The sequence below is a fragment of the Pongo abelii genome, chromosome 8 (assembly GCF_028885655.2).
Source record: "Pongo abelii isolate AG06213 chromosome 8, NHGRI_mPonAbe1-v2.0_pri, whole genome shotgun sequence".
Classification (NCBI taxonomy): domain Eukaryota; kingdom Metazoa; phylum Chordata; class Mammalia; order Primates; family Hominidae; genus Pongo; species Pongo abelii.
The window spans coordinates 100,327,042-100,354,669 of NC_071993.2; the positions used below are offsets into that span (position 1 = coordinate 100,327,042).

Genomic DNA, 27,628 nt, shown 5'->3' on the forward strand with positions numbered 1-27,628 from the left:
AGTGATGCATGGTGGCAAAGCTGCAGCTCAGGGAAGAGCCCCTCCAACGTCACTGAATTGAGAATTGAGAACCCGAGTCTGCTCCACTGGGGCTAACCAGCCATGTAAGCGGGACCATCTCCCTTTGCTGCACGGGGGCCACCTGCTGCCTCCTCTGTGAAACGGGAGAGCATACCACCTGCCCTGGAGAGCTGTCCTCAAGATGAGATAAGAGCATGGACATAAAAAGGTCTGGAAATTTGGAGGTCTTTGCTTATATGAATATGTATCCTTATTATCGCCATGTGACAGGCTGGTGAGTCTTGACTGAGTTTCTCTGGAGATTGAAGCAGTAGTCAAGTTTTTAGCATAGGATTGTTTTTTTGGTTTTGTTTGTTTGTTTTTAATGACTGCCACACATACTCTGTCCTAAAAGAAAGAGAAGTTTAACAACAACAGCAAAATAAGCAGGACATAATCTTGCAAGTAAAAATGGATGTGGTTAGCCTTGGGGAAAACTACACAGTCGACACTTTTCCCATTTCTGTTTAAACCAACAGAGACTAAAGCAGAGCCTGGCCTCTGAGAGCCATTGCTGGAGGGTGGGTGTGGTGCATAGCTCTGTCCTTTCAACTTGCAGCCAAGCTGGGGGCTAAATATGGCACGGGACAGTTGTGTGCATTGAGGAAACTGAGGGATAGAATAGAAAAATAATGTGACTGGACAAAAAATTTTTTTTCTTTGAGACAGAGTCTCACTCTGTCGCCCAGGCTGGAGTGCAGTGGTGCGATCTCAGCTCACTGCAACCTTCACCTCCCGGGTTCAACCGATTCTCCTGCCTCAGTCTCCTGTGAGTAGCTGGGACTACGGGCACGCGCCACTATGCCCAGCTAATTTTTGTATTTATAGTAGAGACGGGGTTTCGCCATGGTGGTCAGACTGTTCTTGACTTCCTGACCTCAGGTGATCCACCTGCCTCAGTCTCCCAAAGTGCTGGGATTACAGGTGTGAGCCACTGCACCAGGTCCTGAAAACAATTTTTAAATGCATAATACAAAATAGTGTGTGCCACACAACTCCCATTTTATAAAATACCTGTAGGCATACAGACAGCCCCGGATGTACAGAAAACACACTGGAAAGTTACACAGCACAATGCCACAGGGTTATTGCTGTGTGGAAGAATGATGGACAAATTTATATTTTTCTTGCATTTCATAATAGAAACATAGAACTAATAAAGAAGCCAAAAAAAAAAAAAAAAAGAAAGAAAGTGATGCAAGAGGAATCACGCAACTGCAATATCTTGGCCAATGGTCTCCTTGGGATGTGCGGAATTTCGGTGAAGCCACATCTTGTACTGCAGAAAGCTCTTCTGGGCTTGCGCTCACGTCCCTCACCTGCTCTCTGGCCATTTCTAGGACTGGGCGTGGTGCTGGCCATGCAGTACGTGCTCCATCAGTGTGTGCTGAATGGACTGCATGCCATCCTCGGCTGGCCACTGTGGCTCCCAGCCGAGAGAGGGCCACAGAGAAACACTACCACTTAAGTAGAAATGGACCATATCAAAATTGCTCTTCTCTCTGAGTTGAACATTTTGTATTTAGGGGCTTTAATTACATCTTTCCTCGGAAGAATGGGAAAAAGGTGATTACCAAGATCCCACTTATCCAGTCTGAGCTCCCGTATTGGGCAATCTGGCCTCATTAAAATAAAGACCGTCTTTAAAACATGGGGGGAGGGGAGGCGTCAGATGTTGGATCTTCTATTGATTAGACTCCTTGGTGACAAGCAACAGGAGTTAATAAATTCTGGCCAATTTAAGCTGGAAAGAAATGCACTGGGAAAGATCCTGGTAGCTACCAGTGTGGACAGGGAGGCTGCAGAGCTCAGGTGATAAAACGGGCAGGGCTGAGAGCGCTGAGTTGCAGGGACCACTGCTCAAGCCCCTGAGCTTTAGCCCCCAAACAGAACTCACTTGTCTTACTAATATTTATTTATTTATTTATTTGAGACAGAGTCTTGCTCTGTCACCCAGGCTGGAGTGCAGTGGCATGATCTTGGCTCACTGCAACCTCCACCTTCCAGGTTCAAGCAATTCTCCTGCCTCAGCCTCCATCTCAAAAAAAAAAAAACAAAAAAAACCCAATAATAGTAGTAATAACAATAGTATTAATAGCACTCACATACCTGTGTGATAATTACCATATTCCAGGTTATTTTAAACACTTACTTGTATTAACTCATTTATACTTCATTAAAATCCTGTGAGGTAGTGCGGTGGTTGTAAAATATGCCTGCAAATTTTTTGATAATACTTCCTTCAAAAGGTGGAATCAGAGGCTGGTGTGGTGGCTCAGGCCTGTAATCCCAGCACTTTGGGAGGCCGAGGCAGGTGGATCACTTGAGGTCAGGAGTTTGAGACCAGCCTGGCCAACATGGTGAAACCCCGTCTCTACTAAAAATACAAAAATTTTGAGGTGGTAGAGATACCCCAGTGCCTGAGGAGGCCTTTGTCACCAGGCTGGAGTGCAGTGACATGATCTTGGCTCACTGCAACCTCCGCCTCCTGGGTTCAAGTGATTCTCCTGCCTCAGCCTCCCCAGTAGCTGGGACTACAGGTGTGCGCCACCATGCCCAGTTAATTTTTATATTTTTAGTAGAGATGGGGTTTCATCATGTTGGCTAGGATGGTCTTGATCTCTTGGCATCGTGATCCACCTACCTTGGCCTTCCAAAGTGCTGGGATTACAGGTGTGAGTCACAGTGCCTGGCCACTACTACTAATTTTTTTTGAGATGGAGTCTTGCTCTGTTACCCAGGCTGGAGTGCAGTGGCGCGATCTCAGCTCACTGCAACCTGTGCCTCCCGGGTTCAAGCGATTCTCCTGCCTTAGTGTCCCAAGTAGCTGGGACTACAGGCTTGTGCCACCACACCCAGGTAATTTTTATACTTTCAGTAGAGATGGGGTTTCACTATGTTGGCCAGGCTGGTCTCGAACTCCTGACTTCGTGATCTGCCCACCTCAGCCTCCCAAAGTGCCGGGATTATAGGTGTGAGCCACCGTACCCGGCCACTCCTACTATTATTGTTATTGTTCTTTCTACCCCCTTTGCCAGTCCCCCTACTCCTCAGTGTTCCTTCTTCCCCAGTTACCTCAGCAGTGGGGGGCTGATCCTTTCTGGACTATTGACTCCTAAGGCCTCCTCAAGGCACTGGGGCTTCTTGAGGCATGGCTTCACCTCTTCTCTCTGCCTGGCAGGAACAGTTTAGTCACCCCAGGACTCCAGCGACAGTGGTCAGGCCTGGCCGTCCAGTGTGAGGACATCCCCGCCCTCACAGTTGCTAAAGGGCTGGCCCTTGCTCTCCTTTCTTCATCTCCTCAGGCAAGATTGCCGCAGAAATGAGCTTGAGGAAACTCCCAGGCAGAAAATGTCGGCTCAGTGGGACTCACAGATGGGCCCTGCCCCGTCGATAACCCCACTGTGATAGGGTAAGTAACTGTCTAATGGGTTCACCTTGCCCGCTGCCTAGACAGAGCTGATTTATCAAGACAGGGGAATTGCAACAGAGAAAGAGTAATTCATTCAGAGCCGGCTGTGCAGGAGACTGCAGTTTTTTTATTACTCAAATCCAGTCTCCGCGAGCATTTGTGGATTAGAACTTTTAAAGATAATTTGGCGGGTAGGGGCTTGGGAGATGGGGAGGGCTGATTGGTCAGGCTGGAGATAGAATCATAGAGGGCCGAAGTGAGTTTTTCTTGCTGTTTTCTGTTCCTGGGTGTGATGGCAGAACTGGTTGAACCAGATTACCAGTCTGGGTGGTGGTGGCTGATCCATCGAGTGCAGGGTCTGCAAAATATCTCAAGCACTGATCTTAGGTTTTGCAATAGTGATGTTACCCCAGGAGCAATTTGGGGAGGTTCAGACTCTTGGAGCCAGCATGACATCTGAAATGTAATTTCTAATCTTGTAGCTAATTTGTTAGTCCTGCAAAGGCAGACTAGTCCCCAGGCAAGAAGAGGGTCTTTTCGGGAAAAGGGCTGCTATCAATTTTGTTTCAGAGTCAAACCATGAACTGAATTCCTTCCCAAAGTTAGTTCAGCCTATGCCCAGGAATGAACAAGGACAGCTTGCTTAAAGTTTACAAGCAAGATGGAGTCAGTTAGGTCTGATTTCTTTCACTGTCATAATTTCCTCAGTTATAATCTTACAAAGGCAGTTTAAGGTATGGGGTGGGCTTTGAGGGCTTGAGCAGAAACCGCAATCAAGTGGGCAGGAAGAGCCAGTGAGAAGGGCCATTGCTGCCCACAAGCCCACAAACCACGAGGCACAGCCACTTCTAACCACGTTGCAGGTTTCGGCCTGCCAAGGACTCCCACCTGAGGGGCGTGCACAGGGGCTCAGCCCCAGCCAGGCCCTGTTGGCCATGCCCAGAGCCTTGGCTGCATCAACCCTGGAGAAGGAGTGCCTTCCAACTCATCTGTTCAGGGAAGTCCCTTTTTTTCTAACTTATGTAAAGCTTTCAGCGTGCTAGCTGTGGCCCGGCCTCTATAGCTTGTTTAAAGTAGACATGGTGTGATCCCTGCCCTGGGCCCCTAGTGTGTGAACAACTTACAAACAGGCAGCTGATCACTTGAGTCTTGCTCTTATTTTCCAGCTTCTACTTGGGTTCCTGTCTTTTGGCAGATAGGTGTGCTATGGACAGTGGAAAAGATCACAGCGCTGGGCACGCCAGAGCACTTGCCCCTTCCCAGGCAGGTGATGCTCTCTCGGGCCTTCCTACCTTTGCATTGCTGTTCCCTTGGTCTGAATGCCTGTGCCCTGTCTACCTGGGAACTCTTGGACCTCTTTGAAGAAGGGCCCTTGCACCACCATCAGGGTGCAAGGTGGTCTTCCCCGTCACCCCACTCTGGCCTGGCTGAGGTGGTTACCCAGCTATGAATGCTCAGGGCAGTTGGGTCTGGGGATCTGGGAGGGGTCTCACCTGGACAGGATGGGAGGAAGAGGCAGGAGAGAGACTTGAAATCTTTGCACGAGCGTGAGCAACCTTTGCATTCTGCTCTATAATATACCCTAATTTTGCAAGGAGATACCCTGAACCTGCAAAGGCATATGTCTCAGAACTGATAGGTATAGACAGACAGACAGACAGATACATACATACATACACAGACAGATGGACAGATGCTCACAGAGAGATTTGGAGGTGGAGCAATGAACCAGTAAGCATTTTCATACTAACTTTATAACATTTTTCCAGAGGAAAAATAAGAAAACCGGCTCACACCTGTAATCCCAGCAGTTTGGGAGGCTAAGGCAAGTGGATCACTTGAGGTCAGGAGTTCGAGACCAGCCTGGCCAACATGGCAAAACCCCGTCTCTACTAAAAAGATGGGTCTCGAACCCAGCTACGCAGGAGGCTGAGGCAGGAGAAGCACTTCAACCTGGGAGGCAGAGGTTGCAGTGAGCCAAGGTCACATCACTGCATTCCAGCCTGGGCAACAGAGAGAGACCCTGTCTCAAAAAAAAGTAAAAGAAAGAAAGAGAGAGAGAAAGAGAAGAAAGAAAGAAATACAGAAAGAGAAAGAACAGAAAGAAAGAAAAGAAAGAAAGAAAGGAAGAAAGAAAGAAAGAAAAAAAGAAAGAAAGAAAGAAAGGAAAGAAAGAAAGAAAGAGAGAGAGAGAGAGAAAGAAAGAAAGAAAAAGAAACAGGGAGGGAAGGAGGCAGGGAGGGAGAGAAAGAATACCCAGCCCAGCTGCAGTGTTCGCGGCCAGTGTTGCCGGGCACTTCCTCGTTCCCGCGCGCCCCGGGTGCAGCTGCCTGCACCCAGTGCTGGCGCTCCTCAGAAGGGAGGGGGCCAGAGGCGAGATGTCGCAACCGCCTCCCTCCCTCTTTCCCCGCCTTGGCACTCAGTCGCCTCCCAGATGAGCACTCTCTCAGACCGCTGCGGGCCGCCAGGCGCCGGGAATGTCCCCTGAATGCGCGCGGGCAGCGGGCGACGCGCACTTGCGCAGCCTGGAGCAAGCCAACCGCACCCGCTTTCCCTTTTTCTCCGACGTCAAGGGCGACCACCGGCTGGTGCTGGCCGCGGTGGAGACAACCGTGCTGGTGCTCATCTTTGCAGTGTCGCTGCTGGGCAACGTGTGCGCCCTGGTGCTGGTGGCGCGCCGACGACGCCGCGGCGCGACTGCCTGCCTGGTACTCAACCTCTTCTGCGCCGACTTGCTCTTCATCAGCGCGATCCCTCTGGTGCTGGCCGGGCGCTGGACTGAGGCCTGGCTGCTGGGCCCCGTTGCCTGCCACCTCCTCTTCTACGTGATGACCCTGAGCGGCAGCGTCACCATCCTCACGCTGGCCGCGGTCAGCCTGGAGCGCATGGTGTGCATCGTGCACCTGCAGCGCGGTGTGCGGGGTCCTGGGCGGCGGGCGCGGGCAGTGCTGCTGGCGCTCATCTGGGGCTACTCCGCGGTCGCCGCTCTGCCTCTCTGCGTCTTCTTCCGAGTCGTCCCTCAACGGCTCCCCGGCGCCGACCAGGTGAGCGCCTCTCTGTGCGTGCCGGGCAGGTGTCCTGCGCAGGCTGGGAAGGGGCCCCAACGGAAGCTGGGATGAGGATGATCAACAACAACAATAGCCATTTATTGCACTTAACCGTTGTGCCAAACCTTGTGCCCATGGCTGTGAAGTTTAATCTCTTAAATCTCACTACAACGCTGTGCACACGCCCTCCTAAATGATGTTAAGTGGAGTCTCCCAAATTCTTGCAAAATGCAATGACTGTTGCGAGGTTAATTAACGAGTAGTTTAGGAGCGAGACGGAACTTTGGGGGAGCAGGGTGGCCAATCACTTTGTATTGAATCATGATTCCTCGCCAGGTGCTACAATACTGTTATTATCACAGCCATTTCACAGATGAGAAGCAGAGGCACACCGAAGTGTATAATAACTTGCCCAGAGTATTTTATCCGTAATTCAAGGAGGAGTTGGGCTCCTGTCCAGGGTTGGGTTATGGTCCTGCTTTGAAAGCGCGCGGGCAGGCACGTGAGACCCAGGAACCCCAGATGCAATGCTGTCTTTAGGGGACTTGTGACGGAATTCCCTTCCGGGGTCTTCAGTTTTTTTCGGCTGCAAAACGGAAGGATTACACTAGACCTTCAAGGTGTCCTGGGCGCCCGAAATGTGCAGATTACAGAGGCTGGGCCGACGAGCTCTGTTTCGCATAGTGGGTCAATAGTTGTCATTATTAGCTCATAGGGGTGGGAGTGACCATGATCTGAATAAGGTTCTGCGGATAGTGCAGGACGTTGGCTGCGGTCCCCTCGAGTCCCGCGGTCCGGAATCCCGAGCTCTGGTCTTTTTCTCTTGCCGCTTTGCCCAGTGGTTGCAGGGTTCGTGCGCCGGGATCCAACTGGGAGAGCGGACCTAGACGCGGAGTCACGGTGGAGGACAGTGGCCGCTGTCTGGCTGTCTTCCCAGTGTGTTTGGTTCTCCGTGCCTCGCGGAGAGAGATAGGGATAGGACTTAGGTCTGTGAGCCGGGGTCTCAGCCTCCAGGAGCGTCTGCCTGTGGCTGGGTTCTTGGCCTCCCCTTCCCTACCCGGGTCACTGGTTTTCCGGCCCGGAACCCCCTACCCTTAAGCTCCCTCTCCACCTAGGAGTGAGTATGGGGCGCCCTGAGGAATCGTGGCACAAACAGGAATCACAGTCCCAAAGAGGGACCTTCTAAGTGGCCAGAGAGAGGGAAGTAGGGAGGGAGAAATGACATGTCACCAGGGGAAGGCTTGGTTATGGAGATGCACACAGCCCACCAGGGACACCCCCTGGCTGTGTGACCCTCCAGAGCCTGGGACAGAGAGGTGGAGCCTCTCTGGGGGTTTTCCCAGACCAGTCTCTCACACAGCCCTTTTACTGGGGGTAGGATGGATGGAGTCTGCCTCCTGTATCCAGTGCAAGTTTTTTTTTAAACATAAATCAAACTTAAACACTTGTTTCTAATGCTTGTGTGGAATACATTGTGGGGTGTTTGTTTGTTTATGGCCTTGAATGACTAATAGGCAGGAGCCCCATCAAGCCTGTGGCACTTGGTCAAATAACATGCAAGCTTGTGGCCATGTCCACTCAAGTGGGGCCCGGAGAAGCCAGGATTAGCTGAGCTGGTGGGTGCCATTTATAGACAGACCAAGGGCTCTGGCTTAGTGAGCAGGCTTGTTCTTAGCCTACACACCCCTGAGAATCAAGATGGGCCACACAGATGCCTCTAAAAGCATGGATCAGGAGGGGGCTGGGCTTCTGCCATCAGTTTCTTTGATTTATTTAAAAGTTATTCTCTCAATGAGTTACAGTACTTCTATATTTCTCACAGAACTTGAGGTATTTCACCTCATTTTCTTTCTTACAGGAGAAAATGATGTTCAGGGAATGAAAGACCAGGTAGAATGTATCTTGAAGGTATCTTAAGTTTTCAGATGTGTATTTTGTGCCTCTCCCTTTTTTCAGTTGATTTCAAGTATAACCCTAATTAATTGGCAAATGACATTAAAAAATAAGACTCTTGTCACTTCCCAGCCAGAGCCCAGACTAAAATTGTGTGCTGACAGGGACACAGGTGACTGTTTGCGTGAGAAGGCCTTGGCATAGGCAGGGGCCTTCCGTGTCTTGGCCACTTAGTACCGTACCCCTGTTAGGGAATCTGGGTGTGGTTAGAGCCCTCTGTGGTGCTTCCAGATTGGCCACAGTTGTGCTGTAAGGTGCTTCCGTGGAGGTCTGTATTGTGATGGCTGGGCACACAGACTTCCCTTGTTTTAATGTTGAAACACTTCCTTGGTTTTAAGCAGCTTTGGAGAGGGATTTGGGCAAAGCCACTGGGAGAGAATGAGCCTGCAGTGTGCACTGGGGGCTAGGTGAGTTAGTTACCCACAGGAGCCCTACTCACTGAAATTAGTAGAGGTGAGGTGGGAAAGCTTGAAATTAAAAAAAAAAAAAATCCCTGGGCACGGTGGCTCACACCTGTAATCCCAGCACTTTGGGAGGCTGAGGCAGGTGGATCACTTGAGGTCAGGAATTGGAGAGAAGCCTGGCCAACGTGGTGAAACCTCATCTCTACTAAAAATACAAAAATCAGCTGGGTGTGGCAGCATGCACCTGTAGTCCCAGCTACAAGGGAGGCTGAGGCAAGAGAATTGCTTGAACCCAGGAGGTGGAGGTTGCAGTGAGCTGAGATGGTACCACTGCACTCCAGCCTGGCCAGCAAAGCAAGACTCCATCTCAAAAAAAAAAAAATTTTTTTTTAATTAAAAAAATGGGACAATCCTTTCTGGCTCTCCATCTTCTTTGTCTTCTTTCCTACCTGTCTGCCACATCCACCTCATCTCTCTCTCCCTCTCTCTCATGCACACACACACACACACACTTTCACACCTACCTGCCCAGGAACCCAACAAACAGAAAAACCCCAATTTCCTAAGGGTTGTTGCCTGAACACATAGAAAACATCCAACATTATAGGTTCAGCAGTTGAAGAAATAAGTTGAAAAGAATGAGAGACAGAAAAAAACAAAGGGGGAGTGTAGTCATTAAAAAAAAAAGCAACAGGAGGATCTGGTCTAGACTGACTGAGTCTCACATTTAAAATTAGCAAAGGCTTGTTTTCTCAATCCCCATATTCCCAGCTTTCTGCTTGTGGATTCTGTCTGCCCCGTCCCACTTAGAGACTAAATATGGAGGTTTGGGATGGGGGATATTTTCCTAACCCAAACCACACGCTGAGAGAATCAACCAAGCCTAAGCAGATGCTGGCTGCCTCCCCTCAAGGAGCGTTGGCCAAGGAAACTGCCCCTTAGAGCTTCTGCCGACCCAAGAGCCCTCCTGAAACAGAAACTCAATCTCTTGTCCATGTGGGCTGTGGGTGCCCAGTAGTTCATGGTAATCAGACTCTAAAACTTCACTGAAGAGAAGATGAGGTGATAAACATCCTAGAAATGCGAGACAAGCTGGTATTTGGAGTGAGCTTTGGAGTCATTCTGTTTAAATCCCATCTCTGCCATTCGGGAGCTTAATGACAGAATCCAAGCTGTCTAACCTCTCAATATGTCACTTTCCTCTTCTGCAAAATGGGCATGATTACAGTATCAACCAACCTTACCGGATCATCATGGGCACTCATGTTTAGTAAATGGGCCAACACCTGGCACATACACAGTTAAGCATGTAAGAATTGCTAGCTAGTATTAGTTTCCTTATCTTTGAACATAAACATTTTAAACATTCTTCAAACAGTATAATTCTTCTGATTGCTGTAAAATAACAGACTGCCATTTTAAGAGGGTGAACATAGCCTAGCAACGTTAACATCTCAGCCAGGTCAGCTCACCCTGCTTCAACAGGATTCCAGCCTGTGTGTGCTGTGGCCCTGGCTGGGTGGTGACCCACATCGGCAGGTGGAGAAGACTGTCTATCCTGGCCAGAATGTGCTGCCCATTCATTCTGCAAACATTTACTAAGCACCCTTCCCCTCTTGCCCCTGCCACAAATCACGTAAATCCACCTCCTTCTCTTCAAGGAGAAGCACACAGATGGTCCTAGATTCTGGCCTAATTTGGTCCTCACAGTCACCCCACCCCATATTCTTTTGTTTATTCTAAAAGAGGAAATCCCTAAAGTCACAGAATGGCAAAAGATGGAACCAGAATTTAGCCCCACTCTTTTGGGTCCCTCTGGATACGGTCACCCTTGGGTTTATACTTCCTTGGGGCACTTGATCCCACTGCCCCACCCTACCCTCATTTAATACCAGGCTAGTCATGTGAACGCTCATGTGTCTCTGTTGAGTGTGGATTGTCTGAGGAAACAAACACAGTTTGCTTGCCTTTGTTATGATTAGAGAATACTTTTAAAATATAAGAAAGGAAGCATCTCTTGCATTAATATTTTCTCTCTTTTTTGCTGGGAAGCTGATAGAAGACAAAATATCCAACTAGGACTCCTAGGTTCTTAAAATGATCTTGAAGTCTTCCATGTTGATGGCAGAGGTGAGACGCAGGAACAAGGATTTACCAAGGGTCTCCAGAGGTACTGCAGGAAGAATCATCAGAGACTGATAGGCAAACAGCTGGAACAAACAGCTAGAACTTATTTGCAAACAGGCAGTGTTTGCAAATAAGTCAGCCAGTGTGGGGAGGGTCAGCATTTCCGCAGTGCCTGTGGACAGATGTCCCCATCCTCAAGGGGAGTCTCCTTAGAAAATCTCGTTTGGCAATTTTGTCCTGAGCACCTAATGTGTATTAGGCAGAATTCTAGGTGCTGGGATGCTGGCTGGAAAAAGGCAGGCTTGGTCCCCACCCTTAGTAACACACTTCAGTGGGGGCTCCAGACAGGGAAGGGGATGATTGCACAAGCTGTGGAGAGCTGTGGAAGGGTCTCTGCTGGGTATGGTGAGTCCAGGAAGCTACTGGGAGATGGCAGTGTCCGCAATGAGTGTGAAGATGAGAGGAAGTAAGCTAGGCAAGGGATGGAGACGAGGAGGACATTGCAGGCACAGGAGAGTCCACATGGAGGCCAAAGGAGCAGTGAGTGCTGTTCTGAAACTTGCAAGGGGTTCTCCACCACACATGTGTAGAGCGTGAGGTTCAGTGGGGGCAAAAGACGGTGCTGGAAGGGTTGGCAGAGGAGAGGGAGAAGGGCCAGAGACATCCTGGTAGGAAGTTTAGACTTAATGGTGATGGCCTGGTCTTGGTAAGGGTTGGGGGCAGGCCAGTGAAAATGCAATAGGTGGATAAGTCAATAGCTATGAAGGAGGAACTTAGAGATCCCTTCTGAGTGGGGAGGAGGAGGTGGGCAGAAGGCCAGTGCTCAGGTTTCTGGCACCTTGGAGATTGGTGGCCCTGTGCCCTGATTCAGGGAGTGCAGGAATCAGGTGGAACCATTTGGGGATGGGACCTTCAAAGCTTAATGTGCCTATGAGGCCTCCTGCTGAGATGTCCTCATGGCTGTTGGGCAAGTCTGGGGTTCAGGAAACATGGAGCTGAAAAGAGTAGATTGGAGCTTTACCTGCAAAAGGAGCTGTGGAAATGAGTGAGATGGCCAGGGAGAAGTGGAGACTGGGATGAGGCAGAACACATTTGGGGGATCCAAGTCACACTTATCCCTTCACTGTGAGTGGCCTCCCAATTTCATCCCAGAATGCTGGTCTGTCACCTGAGCTCCGGCCTCCCTATGCCCCTGGCTGCGGTCCTTCCGGGCATAGCAGAAACAACCCCCCCGGGTGGCTCTACCCTCTCTGGTCCTCTGAAGCTCTCTGGGCACTTCCAGCTGCTTGTCCTGTCCTGAAGTGTCCTAGCACTTCTCTGCCTCTCCCCCTCCTGGAGGATAGGGCCAGCGCCTTGCTCTTCCTCACTGTGGCTTCGCTGTGGTCAGCCACCACGTCTGGAGTCGGGTGGTTGAGCAAATGAATTAAAGAAGACTATTGTTGACTCTGCCAGTTCCGCTTCTGTAACTCAGTAACAAGGCAGGCTTGCCACTTTTGTTTTCCAAGTTCCCTTTTTAAAATCGGGGGACATTTCACATGTGCAGAAAAAGTACAGAGAATATGATAGGACTCACATCCCCACCTTCCAGACTTGACATGCTGCCTAACTCCTCTACATGTCACAGCTTGCGGGAGAATACCTAGAATCAAAACGACTTAAGCCAAATGGATTTTCCCACAGAAACCAAGTTATGACACCAACTTGGATCTCTGTGGGCATGGCACCTGTTATTTTATTTTTTAATGAGACCAGACAGCGCACTTAGTCAACAGTACCATATAAAACCTTCTAAAGAGCATGTCAATCCATCATTCAGGCCCCCAAGCCAGTTGCACTGCCTCTCAGTTCATGTGTGGGGGTGCTGGGCAGAGTTCTTATCTTACTTCCTTATCACACTTCCTGCCCTGAGCAAGAGCCACAAATCAAAAGGAGAACGAGCGTCTTTATTAAAGTCACGGAATTTGGGAGCTTCCTGGGACAGGTTCATTGTCTCTGTTGAAAAATAGCTGGTAAAGTTGGCAGAACTATCATGGTGGTCTGTGTTTCATGTTTGATCATCATTTCACTTATAAATGAACTTTTTTCTTTTATAAAAGTAATATAGGCACATCATGGAAAATTAGGAAAACCAGATAAGCCACAAGAATAAAAACAATTTGAGAGTCCCACCTAGAAATAGACACTTCACTTTCTGGATTGTATCCTTCCATGTTTTTTTCTGTGCATGCGAGCATGTGAGTGTATGTGAGAGAGAGAGTGTGTGTGTGCGTGTGTGTGTTGGATGGCCATATACTCATTCACACATATACATTCTCTTCAACACACTGGGATCATAGAAGCACATGGTTTAGGGACCTGCTTTTTTTCTTTCACTCCTACTGTAGAGAGAACACCTTGCTCTATCATTATACACTCTACAAAAGTCTTGCTAACCCTGGAGAGATTTTGGCAGACGTTCTGGAAAAGGCTTTTGGGAAGAGTTGGGAAGAGCTTTAAGAAAAGCTTCTGTGTGTCCTCTGTTTTTCTACTGTCCCTTAAAATTTTTCCATCACAAGAATAGGAATTAGAGACCAAGTCACATTCAGGGTTGGAATCCGTTTCTTCCGATTGGTGCTTCAGCATATCTGCTTATATGTATTGCTACCGCTGTCTTGGAATGAGGGGTCCATAGTGGGCAGAGGCCTGAGTACAAAAGGGGGTGGTGTGGGTTTTCTAGAGAGCAGTAGTAGCCTCACTGCCAGTAATCAGAAGATCCTTGAAAGAAACAGGTTTCTGGCTGGGCATGGTGGCTCACGCCTGTAATCCCATCACTTTGTGAGGCCAAGGCGGGCGGATCACAAGGTCAGGAGATCGAGACCATTCTGGCTAACATGGTGAAACCCCGTCTCTACTAAAAATACAAAAAAAAAAAAATTAGCTGGTCATGGTGGTGTGCTACTGTGGTCCCAGCTACTCGGGAGGCTGAGGTGAGGCAGGAGAATCGCTTGAACCTGGGAGGCGGAGGTTGCAGTGAGCCGAGATCGCACCACTGCACTCCAGACTGGCAACAAAGTGAGACTCTGTCTCAAAGAAAAAAAAAAACAAAACAAAAAACAGGTTTCTTTCCAATCACCAAAATGTGGAAGGATTTAATAAACTTCCCCCCACCATGTGTTCACACCAGCCCAGTCTTGATTCACTGCTAAAAATTCTCTGCTTTTGCCTAGTACAGCATTCAATGAATATTGCTCAAGTGAATGAATGAATGATTGGTACTTCGGATGATCATGCTACTCCTAGACATTGGTTAAGATGCCTTGGCCCTTCAAAATCAATAATGTGGTCTTTTTACACAGCATGTGCTCTGAAGAATCTATTCTATATGCGTGTGTTAGGGCCGCTTGTTTTCTAAACAGTTTTGTTTTTGTAGTCAAGTGGGCATAGGAAGTTTATATGTGGGAAGTTAGTATATACACACACACAGATATAGTCTGTTTTCATTGGCCTATTTATTCATTGGATGAAATTGTTGCAGAAGCTATTTGTAACTATTCAGTAAGGTCTCCGTATGTTGCAGTTCTTGCAGTTAGTGTTAAACATTTGAATCAATACAACATAGTGATAGCAGCAAGATCACAAACCTTCACACTCTTCTGCCATATTCCATTGGTTTTACATCTTGAACTGTCTGTGAGTGGAGGCTGATCTTTGCCTTGGGGCTCTAGATGGCCAGGTTGATGCAGCTCGACACACTTTAGACACCTGAGCACCCCCAGCATGAACACTTAATGCTTTAGCAAAGACCCTGTGTCCTTCAGCTTACACAGTGTGACTACAAGGAAACCTCATTCCTGTTTCGATATGTTTGTTATGTAGCATGTCCTTTCCGAGCTCTGTAACCTTTCAGGGGTCAGTTTTCTCCTTTGTAAAGTGGCAGGCTTGGAAGAGAAGGCTCAAAAGCCCTTTGCATGTCAGCCCAGGGAAGTGGAAAGACCACACCTAGGAACCGACTCTAGCTCTTACCACCCTGCAAGCCTGAGGCTCAGTTGCTGTCCCTAGAGAACAGGAAACATAATCATGGCTATTCTGAGGATCAGGGGCAAGTGCTTTGCAAGTGGGATTGTGGTGGGCAGTGGGAGGGATTCTGAGGTTCACTGTCATGCTAGTTGTGTAACTGGGCAATGCAACTGTGTAAGTGTCAGGAAACCCTCAATAAGACTGAGCCAGAGGCCAATAAGAAGCCAGCATTTACATGATGTTCTTTTCCTTTTTGTAACTAGGAAATTTCAATTTGCACACTGATTTGGCCCACCATTGCTGGAGAGATCTCGTGGGATGTCTCTTTTGTTACTTTGAACTTCTTGGTGCCAGGACTGGTCATTGTGATCAGTTACTCCAAAATTTTACAGGTATGTTTGCTTCAAGTGCTGCCACTGAACTTCACCCAGGCTTGGGGTTATTTCTGCTAGAATCTTAGAATTTGGGGTCGGAGAACACTTAAGAGTTCACGCCAGCTCAATCTTGATTCACTGCCCAGGTCTACAACGCTAAGGAAGGAGAGGGTGTTTTTTTTTAAGTTATATCTTTGTGATTATGTTTTTGCTCATCACTAAAGTAATACCAGGTCATTACAAAAAATTAAATTAAAATGAAAGCAGACACATAAATGTAAATAACACAGAAACTGAAAACTTACTCTACCTTCTTAACAATTCAAGATGTACTTTTTCAGGTTATTTTTCTTATAAGCTTATGTATATGTCATGTATACTGTGTGTGTATTTGATGAACCATATGAAATTGCAGGTTAAAATATCTGACACTGTTCAATGTTCTTTTCAGATATGAGATAATACTCTCTGCTCTGTAACACCTTTTTTCACTTAACATTATATCTTAACATCTTTCCACATCATTCCTATATCTCTAGCTCATTATTTTTAGTGGCTACAGATGTGACTTCATTTATTTTATGGTCTTTTGGGCTGTGTCCATTTTTTCCCCATTGCAAACACTGCAGTACTGGAGAATGTATACTTTTTAAAACATTTTATTGAAGTATTATATACATATATAAAAAGCACACTGAGCATAGGTGTAGGCTCAAACTGAGTGCATTCATGAAAGCAGCTCCCAGGTCAAGAAATGGAATATTACCAGAAGTCCCTCCTATTATCTTCCAGTTGCTACTCCACCCACCCCCAGGGAATGTCCATTTCGAATGTGCACTGAAACAGGAAATGATCTCTACCTTCAAAACAAATATGTACAGGGACATAAAAAGGACGAGTCAGCCTGTTTTATATCTCGTAAGGTAGCCCATTTGTGAGTAAGTTGCCTGCCCAGGCAAACAGCTTGGGTGCATCCATGTTTATGCCCATTTTAGAAGGTTTAATGCAAAGCCCTGGAATCCTCGTGGAGGTTTATAGTTGTTGAATCTTGGTATTATAGCATCTCATGTGTGGGTCATCTGGCAAGTAGGCACTTGAAGTGGTGCCCTGTAGGGCCTGCTCACCCTCTGGTCACTTTTATGGCCCTTTCTTTGCAGCTAAGGTCTGTAACCTTCTTAGATGCTCAGAACCCATAGCCAGGCCAACCTCCATCCAGGTCTGCTAATCCCTGGGTCCTGTGGGAGATGGCCCCTCCATGTCGCTCATTAGACTCTTGCCCACCCAGTGACCACTAAAGTGACACACAGCCTGGGGCTTGTTCAAGTGCAGAAGGCAGATTCAGGCCTGGAGTTAAGGTCTGGATAGTGCTTGCAATGGGACCAGTCATATAATCGTGCTATATAAGTGTTAGCTATTATCATTAAGTTAAAAGGAAAGAGGTGAGAGAAAAAGGAAGATAAATGTAGAACTTATTTAACAAATATTTACATAGTGTTGACCATATGCCAGGAACTAACTCTTTAATTCTGATAAGAATTACAGATGAAGAAACCCAGGCACAGGGAGGTTAAGTAACTTACCCAAGGTAACACAGCTTGTAAGTGGCAATCAGGATTTAAATTCAGGCAGTCTGACCCTAGAGTCCCAATGCATTAATTTCTCAGACATGTGTTAAGGGCCTGCTCTGTGCAAAGTGCTCGGGGGAAAGGAGGTGGGCTAAAAACCGAGCAAGACACATTCTCTATCCAGAAGGAGCTTTGACATAAAAGGGGAAGAGGGAGGAGACAGACAAGGGTGCTGATATCGAAAGGAGAGAAACTGAACACAAGGTGGAATGATACTGAGACTTTGCAGACATTTTGCAAACTGTTAAATGCTACACAAACGTAAGGGACGAATAAGGCGTATAAGAAAGAAGAGCAGGCCAGGTGTGGTGGCTCACACCTGTAATCCCAGGCGTGAATTCCTGAGGTCAGGAATTCAAGGCCAGCCTCGCCAACATGGTGAAAGCCCATCTCTACTAATAACACAAAAATCAGCCGGGCGTAGTGGTGTATGCCTGTAATCCCAGCTACTGTGGAGGCTGAGGAAGGAGAATCACTTGAACCCAGGAGGAGGAGGTTGTAGTAAGCTGAGATCGCGCCACTGCACTCCAGCCTGGGCAACAAAGTGAGACTCCCTCTCAAAAAAAAGAAAAAAAAGCAAAAGGCCATGAAGTTAGACACAGAGACTTGACAGTGTTCTTTTAATAATCTGGGTTTGAGTCTTGAATCTGCCACTTACTTGCTGTGTGGCCTTGACCAGCTTAGTTACCATCTCTGGGCCTCGGTTTCCTCCTCTGCAAAATATCAAACATAATGCCAGCAGTATAGAGTTGTTGTGAGGCATGTAGGAGATGCTACTGATGGGACAGAGAGAGCCATGCCTGCCTGTGGCAGGTGATGAATAAATTATGACGGTCGTGATTTGTTAGGCAAGGCTGCTCTTCCGACCCCTGTCTCAGAGCATGCTGGGAAAAGGTGCTGCTAAGATTTGCAAGAGAATAAACAACAGCCCAGATTTGGAGCACATCAAGAGCAAGGAATTGACGCTAGAGCAGGGCTGGCTGGAAGGGGCGGCAGCATTTGACCTCCTTCCTGGAGGTCTCACTCCTGAGTTCCTTAGGCGCCAAGAGGGCTCTGGTCTGCCCCTTTTCACTCATACCTCATGCTTCTCAGCTGCCTGCTGAGGGAGGAATGATTTTCCACCCACCCGCATCTTTTTCTCAAGGCCAGGGTCCACCTGGAAAAATTCTATGAGACCTGAGGAATTGGGGCAGGTGTCCTTTTAGCCACCCACCTCTAAACAGCAGTTTACTCTCGAAGCACCTTGTGTCTAAACCCACAGCCAGCCTTCACTTCTCCCCATCACAGACCTCAGAACACCTCCTGGATGCAAGAGCTGTCATGACTCACAGTGAGGTAAAAGGGCACTCTGAGTAACAGAGTAACAGATCAAATATGTAATTTACATTCCATCACCACCCTCACCTTAAGGCCCTGTGTGGTCTGGCCCTGCTGCCTTTCTCACCTTCATATTTCACCCTCCCTTGTGTCCACATTGGCCTTGAGGCTGTACTGCACACTGGCCACCACACTGCTGCCCCAGGGCCTTTGCACCTGCCACTTGTTCCCCTGGATCTCTCTTCTCCAGATTTCTGCATGGGCCACTTCCCCACTTCATTTAGTCTTTACTCAAAAAGCTCTTCACTAAAAAGTCTTCCCATCAATCTCCAATTCCTTATCCTGATTTATTTCTCTTCAAACACTTACTATACCTGTCATATTCAATTTATGACAGTCATCTGTCTTGCCCACTACAATGCAAGCTCCATGGGAGCAGAGGTTTTGGTTTGTTCACTGCTATATTCCTATGCCTAGATCAGAGCCTGGCTCATTCATTGTAGGTGCTCAATAAATATTTGTTGAATGAATGAGGCATGAGCCTTGGATCACATTGAAAGGGTCTACAGGGTCGTCTCTTCTTGGACAGTGGGAAAATCACTGGACAAAGAGTCCTAAGACAGGAGTTCTAATCCAGGCTTTATCACTGTGTGACCTTGGGCAAGGCACTTAAGTAATGTGAACCTCAGTTTCTGCAGGAGCCAAATATGCCTCAGTGGATTAACACAATAAAATGAAAGAGCAGATATGATAATGTTTTAAAAATCACAATTTTAATCCAAATATCATTTAAAAATTACTTTCCACCTTATTAGCAAAATTCACTGTTGCCCATTTCCCAGGAGGACTATGACATTTGTCCTTACTTGGTACCATGAGTTTGCCAGGCTGATAATTTGGAAGCAGGCAAGCTATACCAGGTGGATGGAGTGTGTGAGCAGGGCCTCAGTTTGCATCTCCTCCCCTGTGAAGATATACGTAACTCAGAGATACTGAGTCAGCTTTTCTGTCCAAGCTTTTTCTGTGAAGCTTGGTTTTACATAACTCTGTAAAATCAATTGAACATCAATGTTAATTAGGCATAATAACAGACAATTCACAAATTGTTTGAAGCCATGGGATACATAACTACAGCACTACCAGTCCCACTTCTCACCTGTCACTAGTTCCTGTAACCCAGGTCTCATCTCCAGGCTTGAGAAGTGTCTCTTTTTCACATCACCCTGGTCTTCTATTGCTCTAAAGCAGTATGTGTCCTAGAATGTTCTGTAGAGTGCCATGGCAATGTTAGGTGTTAGAAAGGGTCTGGGAAATGCTGGGATAGGCTAGATTGGATTCTTTGCTGCAGGACTTCTCAGGACCTTTATTATGCCAATATACTTTGACGATCTCCCACACAGTAATAGAATAGGTATCATTGCTAAATGTGACTACAGAACCCCCTTTTTCCCACAGAGCATCTCTCTGCACTTGTGCTCCAAGAAATGCCTTTTTGGAAACCCTGCTCTAAAGTCTCCACCCTCCTTCCTGGTTCTGAGCTGGGCAAGAATTCAGAGCAGGCTTCGCCCTGGCTCTTTCCCTACCGCCCACCCTTCAGGGGCTGCTTCATGTGCTTGGAGCAGTGGCCTTATTCACCCTTCTGCCCTCCCTGCTTCCTCTTTCCTTGTGACTTAAACATGCCACACATCTTCAGTATTTTTTCCAATCAACAGTTTTCCCAAGGGAATAACCTCCCAGCGACTTTTAAGTGCCTTCGGATCAGGCTGTCACCACTGTTTGGGGCTTGCTTGACGTCATCGCCCAGCAACTGTTGCCGTGACAACTGAGATGCCTCTACCCTTTTGTAACAGTGGATGTTTATTGATCCCCCTCTCATTGCCCACATATGCACCAGAATGGAAAAGCAGCGTGGGCGGAGCTGCCTTGCTTATTGCTGTGTGTCCAGCACCTATGAGTGCTTAGCACATAGCAGGGGCTTATAAATATTTGTCGAATAAGTGAGTCTATGGCTTGCAGATGGAAAACCTTCAGCCTGTCTCAGGGCTAAGCTGAGAAACAAAATCTGTTTCCGCTGAACATGAGGGTGTTAGACAGTGAACACAAAGCCCTTTCTCCACGCCTGACCTGCATTCCCCAGCTTTGGGGGCCTGCATGCTGGTTGTGGAAAGGGAGGTAGAATCTCTGGAAAGATGGAATCTTCTGTCCAGTGATTCTAGATGGGAGGCTGTTGATTGACCAAGCAGCCCCCAGAGGAGATTCAACCTTCAGGGTTGAGTCCCAGCTTTGTCAGTGGGAACATCCTCTACCCATCCCCACATGTTGGCAGCAGCGGTCTGCTGGCATGCAGTGGCAGAGGGGTGTGAGGTAGGGTGGAGGCTCCCCCACGGTCTTCAGAAGCTCATGTGGGTGTGGAGGCAGTGAGTCTCAAAAAGGTCTGTCCTCAAAGGACTGAGGGGAACTCCAGACTGAGCCTGTTGTCTTAGATGAGCAGCTACGACACTTCAGTGGGCAAGAATCACCCGGGGAGTTTAGGAAACTTGCAGATTTCTGGGCCTCACCCAGCCCCACACAATCCAAATGTCTGAAGGGGCCCCCCAGCATTTGCATGTCATCATGTACTCGGTGGCCGTGGACCACATTCCCCAGATGCTGAATACCTCTGCTGAGGTGCTGTGCCTCAGTGGAGAAGACACTGGCACCTGGCATGGGGTACACTCCCCTACTTGACTGTGAGGCTTGAGCAAATCACTTCTCTTCTCAGGGCATCTTAGTTCCAAAACTGCGGCAACCACAGAACCTACCCCAGAGGCTTGTTCTGTGGATTAGGATTAATCCTCAAAAGTTAATTGAGCATTTAGTTTAATCTAAAAGCACATCAAGCATTCTGCCCAGTGCAGAGGACATTTGAAATCCTGGATCAATGTTGACTATCCTTGACATCTAGCATGGGGGGGGAGGAGGACAGGAGCCACATTTGATTATAAAGCCCCCTTTTCTTCCTCACACCCTACCAGTGGTGGGAACTGTGGAGAGAAGGAGATAGTAGCATCTCTCAGTGCTAAAAAAGATCCAGGCCAGGTGCGGTGGCTCACAGCTGTAATTCCAGTACTTTGGGAGGCCGAGGCAGGCGGATCACCTGAGGTCGGGAGGTCAAGACCAGCCTGACCAACATGGAGAAACCCCGTCTCTACTAAAAATACACAATTAGCCAGGTGTGGTGGTGCATGCCTGTAATCCCAGCTACTCAGGAGGCTGAGGCAGGAGAATTGCTTAAACCTGGGAGGTGGAGGTTGCGGTGAGCCGAGATCGCACTATTGCACTCCAGCCTGGGCAACAAAAGCGAAGCCCCATCTCAAAAAAAAAAAAAAATCCGTCCACTTAAGCACTTGGTCCATGAGTGAGCCCACTTTGTCTGTCACCCACAGCCATTGTTAGGTACCTGCTAGGGCTCTGGGTCACAGAAGACACAGGCATGCCTTGCTTCAGCTCCCATCCCCCAAGGAACCCGTAGTCTGGTGGGGGTCTGTGTTAGTCTGTTCTCACACTCCTTTAAAGAACTGCCTGAGACTGGGCAATTTATACAGAAAAGAGCTTTAGTTGACTCAGTTCCACATGGCTGGGGAGACCTCAGGAAACTTGCAATCATGGCAGAAGGAGAAGCAAGGACCTTCTTTGCACGGTGGCAGGAGAGAGAAGAGAGTGAGCAGGAGCAGGGCAAACTGTCTTATAAAACCATCAGATCTCATGAGAACTCATTCACTCTCACAAGAACAGCGTGGGGGAAATTGCCCCCATGATCGAAACACCTCCCACCTGGTTCCTCCCTCCACACGTGGGGATTACGGGAATTACAATTCGAGATGAGATTTGGGTGGGGATACATATCCAAACCATATCCGGGTCAGAGGTAAGAGGGATGCCTGGGCCCAGCGTGGTGGCTCAAGTCTGTAATCCTAGCACTTTGGGAGGCCAAGGCGGGCGGATCACGAGGTCAGGAGTTTGAGACCATCCTGGTTAACACGGTGAAACCCTGTCTCAACTAAAAATACAAAAAAAAAAAATTAGCTGGGTGTGATGGCGGGCGCCTGTAGTCCCAGCTACTCAGGAGGCTGAGGCAGGAGAATGGGGTGAACCTGGGAGGCGGAGCTTGCAGTGAGCCGAGATGGCGTCACTGCACTTCAGCCTGGGTGACAGAGTGAGACTCCGCCTCAAAAAAAAAAAAAAAAAAAAAAAAGGACACCTGGACATCTACCACATAGTGTATGTGGCAACTTTCGCATGAGTGCCTGAAACAAAATGCTGCTGCAGGATGCCAAGCGGGAGATGAACCAGGAATCCTTCTCAGAGTTCCTGGCATTAGAGTTTGGAGTTAAAGCCTGGGCAGAAGGATTCCCATCGGCAGAGATAGTAGAGAGTGGGAAAGAACTAGGTTATGATAAAGACAATGGGCTGGCGTCAGGCTGCCAAATTGGCAGTCCACCTCGGCAGCTTCTTAGCTGAGTACTGGTGGGCAAGTTTTTTAAACTCTTTGAGCCTCAGCTTCCTCATCTGTAAAATGGGGATCATCACAGTACATATGTTACAGAATTGTCGGGAGAATTTAAAAAGGTAAACTAAGTGATAGGTAAGGGCCTGGCATATAGTAGGTGCTCCATAAATGTGAGCCTTCATCAACATCACTCATCAAAAAGTATTTTTGCGACACTACACCAGGGACCCTGGGTACATCGTTGCCCTTCTTAGGATGGTGTGGGCAGCAAGAGGGATGAAGCTGCTGTCAGAATCAGCCCTTGTGGGTCCCCCAGCCTGTGCTTAGGCCTAGAGCGATATCCTTACTCAGAGGCGGTGCCAATTCCTCTGCAGCCCCCCTACCTGACACCCTGCCCAGCTGATATTCTCCTAGATCTAACAGCCAAGGCAGGTTCCTTAGATTAACCAGGTTTCACCGGAACACAAGTTCTAGTTTTGATTCTACATAGTGACTTCCAGACTTGGATGTGCCAATATGGCCTCTGGCATTTGAACCCGAGGTGGTGCCCTGTGTCTCCTGAGCAACCTTCACCCTGCAGGGCCGAGGGGAGGGGAGGGCTGAATAGTGTGGCCATGCCATTTGAGACTTTTGTGATTTGTCTCATCTTTAATCCCACTGAGCTAGATTTTCAGAGATGGGGGCTCTGACCCTGTATCATTAGTGGAGTGACCTCTAACAAGTTTCTTAAATTTCTTGAAATTCAATTTCCTCATTTGGGAAGTGGGAACAATGATAGTACAAATCTAGAGTAGGTATGAAGATTAAATGTGACGATTGAGAAGTAAATGTGTGGCACAGTGCCGGCCACACGGAAGCCCTCAGTAAAGCTAGAGATCTATATGACTGTGAGGCTGTTCACTCAGCATCTGTTGCCCTGGTCTCCATCATCAACTGGTGGACCTAAACTCCTGCACAGAGCAAGCAGCCACATTGAATCATAAAACAAACAACTATCGTTTAATTAGCTAGTTACAAGTTTTTTGTTTGTTTGTTTGTTTTGTTTTGTTTTTTGAGACAGGGCCTCACTGTGTCACCCAGGCTAGAGTGCAGTGGCGCGATCTCGGCTCACTGCAACCTCCACCTCCTGGGTTCAAGCGATTCTCATGCCTCAGCCTCCTGAGTAGTTGGGATTACAGGTGCCCACCACCACACCCTGCTCATTTTTTTGTATTTTTAGTAGAGACAGGGTTTCATCATGTTGCCAGGGTTGTCTCGAACCCCTGACCTCAGGTGATCTGCCCACCTCGGCCTCCCAAAATGCTGGGATTCCAGGCATGAGCCACCGCGCCCAGCCTAGTTACAAGTATTCTAACAGGAATATTTTCAGCCATTCTGATCTTGCAGTTAAATTTACCTGAACTGTGAATTATGTTAATTAACTTCCAATTACTCCCCCTGTTGAGACTCAGGAGTCTTGGGGGACACCTGTAGGATCTCCTGAAAGAAGAGTCCAGAATCCCCTTCTAAGCCCACATAACCAGGGCTGCCTTCATTGCCTGCCATGCCTCTGCTTCACTGCCAGCCCTGCTCATTAATACAAACTATTAGAGGTCCCAGCAGCTCCACTGGTGGGAATTTATTCTACTGACATGCTCACCTAGGTGTGCAAGGATATGCATGAGGAGGCTCATTCCCCCAGTTGCCACCTCTCAACAGGGGACATAAATGTAAAATGGTCATTTTCCACAAATATCACCAGCAGTGCTCTGACAAGCTCCTCTTTCTTGCTGGGGCAGGGGCACCTTTAATGACACCTATGTCTGATGTACAGAGCTTTCCAGTCACTTTTCGATTATTTTACAATGTCAATCTCATAGTCAGTTCAAAGCTTCCCCTGCCCAAGGTGTAGGATGTGGGTTTGTGGTGCTGGAGCTGGGAGGAGGACAGACAAGGAGGATGGGCTGCCTGGCAGTGGTCTGGTCTCCCACAAGGACAAGGAACTTGCATGATTGCCCATATGAGGTGGTTGCCCCCTTCTGTTGGTCATTGCCTCTGATTTCCCTGTGTCTGGTGATGGTGCCAACAGGCTCTGTTGATGAGGGGATCATTCCCAAGCAGCACCCACTCCAACCCATGGGCGGGCCCTTTCCACACCCACTCCCACTAGGTATGGGCAGACCCTTCCCACACTCAGCTTCATTTTCAGGTTGGCTCCCAACAGAAGCTGCCCCAGCAAATGAGCAGCCTCTGATCACATCATCTTTCCTTAACCCCTGACTCAGGGGCCTGTAGGCAAGAATAGGATCCATTTTCTCCTGCTCCTGCAAAAGGAAAGGAACCTAGGGTGGGGTCCAGTGCTCCCTTCTGCCTGGCCTGCCACACTGGTATGCCATCTCCCACTCAACAACCTGTAAGGGAGTGATATGGTTTGGCTGTGTCCCCACCCAAATCTCATCTTAAATTGTAGTTCCCATAATCCCCATAATCTTGAATTGTAGTTCCCATAATGTCACGGGAGGAACCCGGTGGGAGGTAATTGAATCATGGGGATGGTTTCCCCCAGGCTACTCTCGTAATAGTAAGTTCTCATGAAATCTGATGGTTTTATAAGGGTCTTCCCCCTTGCTTGGTTCTCATTCTTCTCCTTCCTGCCACCATGTGGAGAAGGACACATTTTCTTCCCCTTCTGCCATGATTGTAAGTTTCCTGAGGCCTCCCCAGCCCTGCAGAATTATGAGTCAATTAAACCTCTTTTCTTTATAAATTATCCAGTCTTGGGTATGTCCTTATAGCAGCATGAGAACGGAATAATATAGGGAGAGAGGGGAAGAGTATGCACACTGCTACTTCAGCTGCGACCTCCCCAAACAAGGCAAAAGAAATAAAATACTCCTCAATAGGGGCTGGATAAATTGCAACCACCATTTATAGAAGAGAACAAGAATGAAGTGCCTTCTCTGTGCAGATACGGCCCGAGCACCATGATATACTGCTAGAAAAGGAGCAAGGCCCAGAGTGTGGTGCGTGGTGTGGGCCCATCTGTGTACCAGGCAAAAGAGCAGATGCCTGCAATCCCACGCCAGGAATATAGTGTGTGGCAGTGGTGCATTTCCAGAAAGCCATATGGGAAAATACTCACGTTAGTCACCTCTCGGGGTGGAAATAGAGGGTACAGAAGGCCAGATGTTCTTCATTTGCTCCCCATCAGTATAGCATTGTTTGAGTTTGAACCCTAAGCACATTGTGCTTGCAAACAATTAAAGAGTCACCTCTTTTAAAAAAATAACAGGGAAGACGTCCCTCTTGTAGACCACCCAATTCAGGCTTTTCACTTCCCCTCATAACTCTGTTTACAAGGTAGGTGATTTTCTGATTATTTCTCAGGGGTCCAGCCAGGGGTCCCGTTTCTCCAGCACATCCTAAGCTCAGGCACGCAAAGTCCCAGAGGCACACAGCCTCGGTGCCTTGGGGATAGCAGATTCCAACTCTTGGGCCCCTAACTCAAAACCCCCAACAACCCTCAGTCACCTGTGGCTCCAGTCCTGTTTTGGTTTTCCACAGATCACAAAGGCATCAAGGAAGAGGCTCACGGTAAACCTGGCCTACTCGGAGAGCCACCAGATCCGCGTGTCCCAGCAGGACTTCCGGCTGTTCCGCACCCTCTTCCTGCTCATGGTTTCCTTCTTCATCATGTGGAGCCCCATCATCATCACCATCCTCCTCATCCTGATCCAGAACTTCAAGCAAGACCTGGTCATCTGGCCGTCCCTCTTCTTCTGGGTGGTGGCCTTCACATTTGCTAATTCAGCCCTAAACCCCATCCTCTACAACATGACACTGTGCAGGAATGAGTGGAAGAAAATTTTTTGCTGCTTCTGGTTCCCAGAAAAGGGAGCCATTTTAACAGACACATCTGTCAAAAGAAATGACTTGTCGATTATTTCTGGCTAATTAATTTTTCTTTATAGCGGAGTTTCTCACACCTGACGAGCTGTGGCATGCTTTTAAACAGAGTTCATTTCCAGTACCCTCCATCAGTGCACCCCGCTTTAAGAAAATTAACCTATGCAAATACACATCCACAGCATCAGCAAATTAAGGGGTGATCACCCAGTTTCATAACATTTTCCCTTTATAAAAGGATTTGTTGGCCAGGTGCAGTGGTTCATGCCTATAATCCCAGCACTTTGGGAGGCTGAGGTGGGTGGATCACCTGAGGTCAGGAGTTCGAGACCAACCTGACCAACATGGTGAGACCCCCGTCTCTCCTAAAAATAAAAATAAAAAATTAGCTGGGAGTGGTGGTGGGCTCCTGTAATCCCAGCTACTTGGGAGGCTGAACCAGGAGAATCGCTTGAACCTGGGAGGCAGAGGTTGCAGTGAGCCGAGATCATGCCATTGCACTCCAACCAGGGCAACAAGAGCAAAACTCCATCTTAAAAAAAAAAAAAAAAAAAAAAAAAAAAAGATTTGTTATGGGTTCCTTTTAAATGTGAACTTTTTTAGTGTGTTTGTAACATGATCGAATTTAATAAATATTTATTTATGACTGTTCAGCAATCACATCTCCTACATCTCCTACATATAAAGCCACACCATAGTGGTTTCTGAAGTGAGTCTTAGAACCGATTCAGGACGCAGATTTCTCCTCTGAAGGGTCACAGCCACCCTGTGCCCTACCTTGGACTCGCAAGGCTTTAGGATCATTCACTGATGTCAAGAGAAATTGAAGAATTTCTAAGGAACAGTTAAAGATGACTTACTGTTTTTTTTTTTCATTTATAAAAATGCCATGGACCCTTTTAAGAGAATCGGCGTCATGAAATCAGAGAGAAAGTAGGA

General features: G+C 47.9%; 1 protein-coding gene across 1 annotated transcript; it reads left to right on the plus strand.

Moving 5' to 3' along the window:
- FFAR4 (free fatty acid receptor 4) lies at window positions 1-27,493 on the plus strand. Its single transcript, XM_002820993.5, has 6 exons — window positions 1-295; window positions 3,366-3,472; window positions 4,639-4,739; window positions 5,242-6,516; window positions 15,263-15,391; window positions 26,348-27,493. The coding sequence occupies exons 4-6, from the start codon at window positions 5,950-5,952 to the stop codon at window positions 26,735-26,737; spliced, it is 1,086 nt and encodes a 361-aa protein (XP_002821039.1). The 5' UTR covers window positions 1-295; window positions 3,366-3,472; window positions 4,639-4,739; window positions 5,242-5,949; the 3' UTR covers window positions 26,738-27,493.
- The last annotated feature ends 135 nt before the right edge of the window (window positions 27,494-27,628 follow it).

Bases quoted from the DNA above. Each gene is read 5' to 3' on its own strand.
- FFAR4 (XM_002820993.5), top strand. From the start codon at position 5,950: ATGTCCCCTGAATGCGCGCGGGCAGCGGGCGACGCGCACTTGCGCAGC. The intron at 6,517-15,262 runs GTGAGCGCCTCT...TTTTGTAACTAG, and splicing joins GGCTCCCCGGCGCCGACCAG to GAAATTTCAATTTGCACACT. The intron at 15,392-26,347 runs GTATGTTTGCTT...GGTTTTCCACAG, and splicing joins GTTACTCCAAAATTTTACAG to ATCACAAAGGCATCAAGGAA.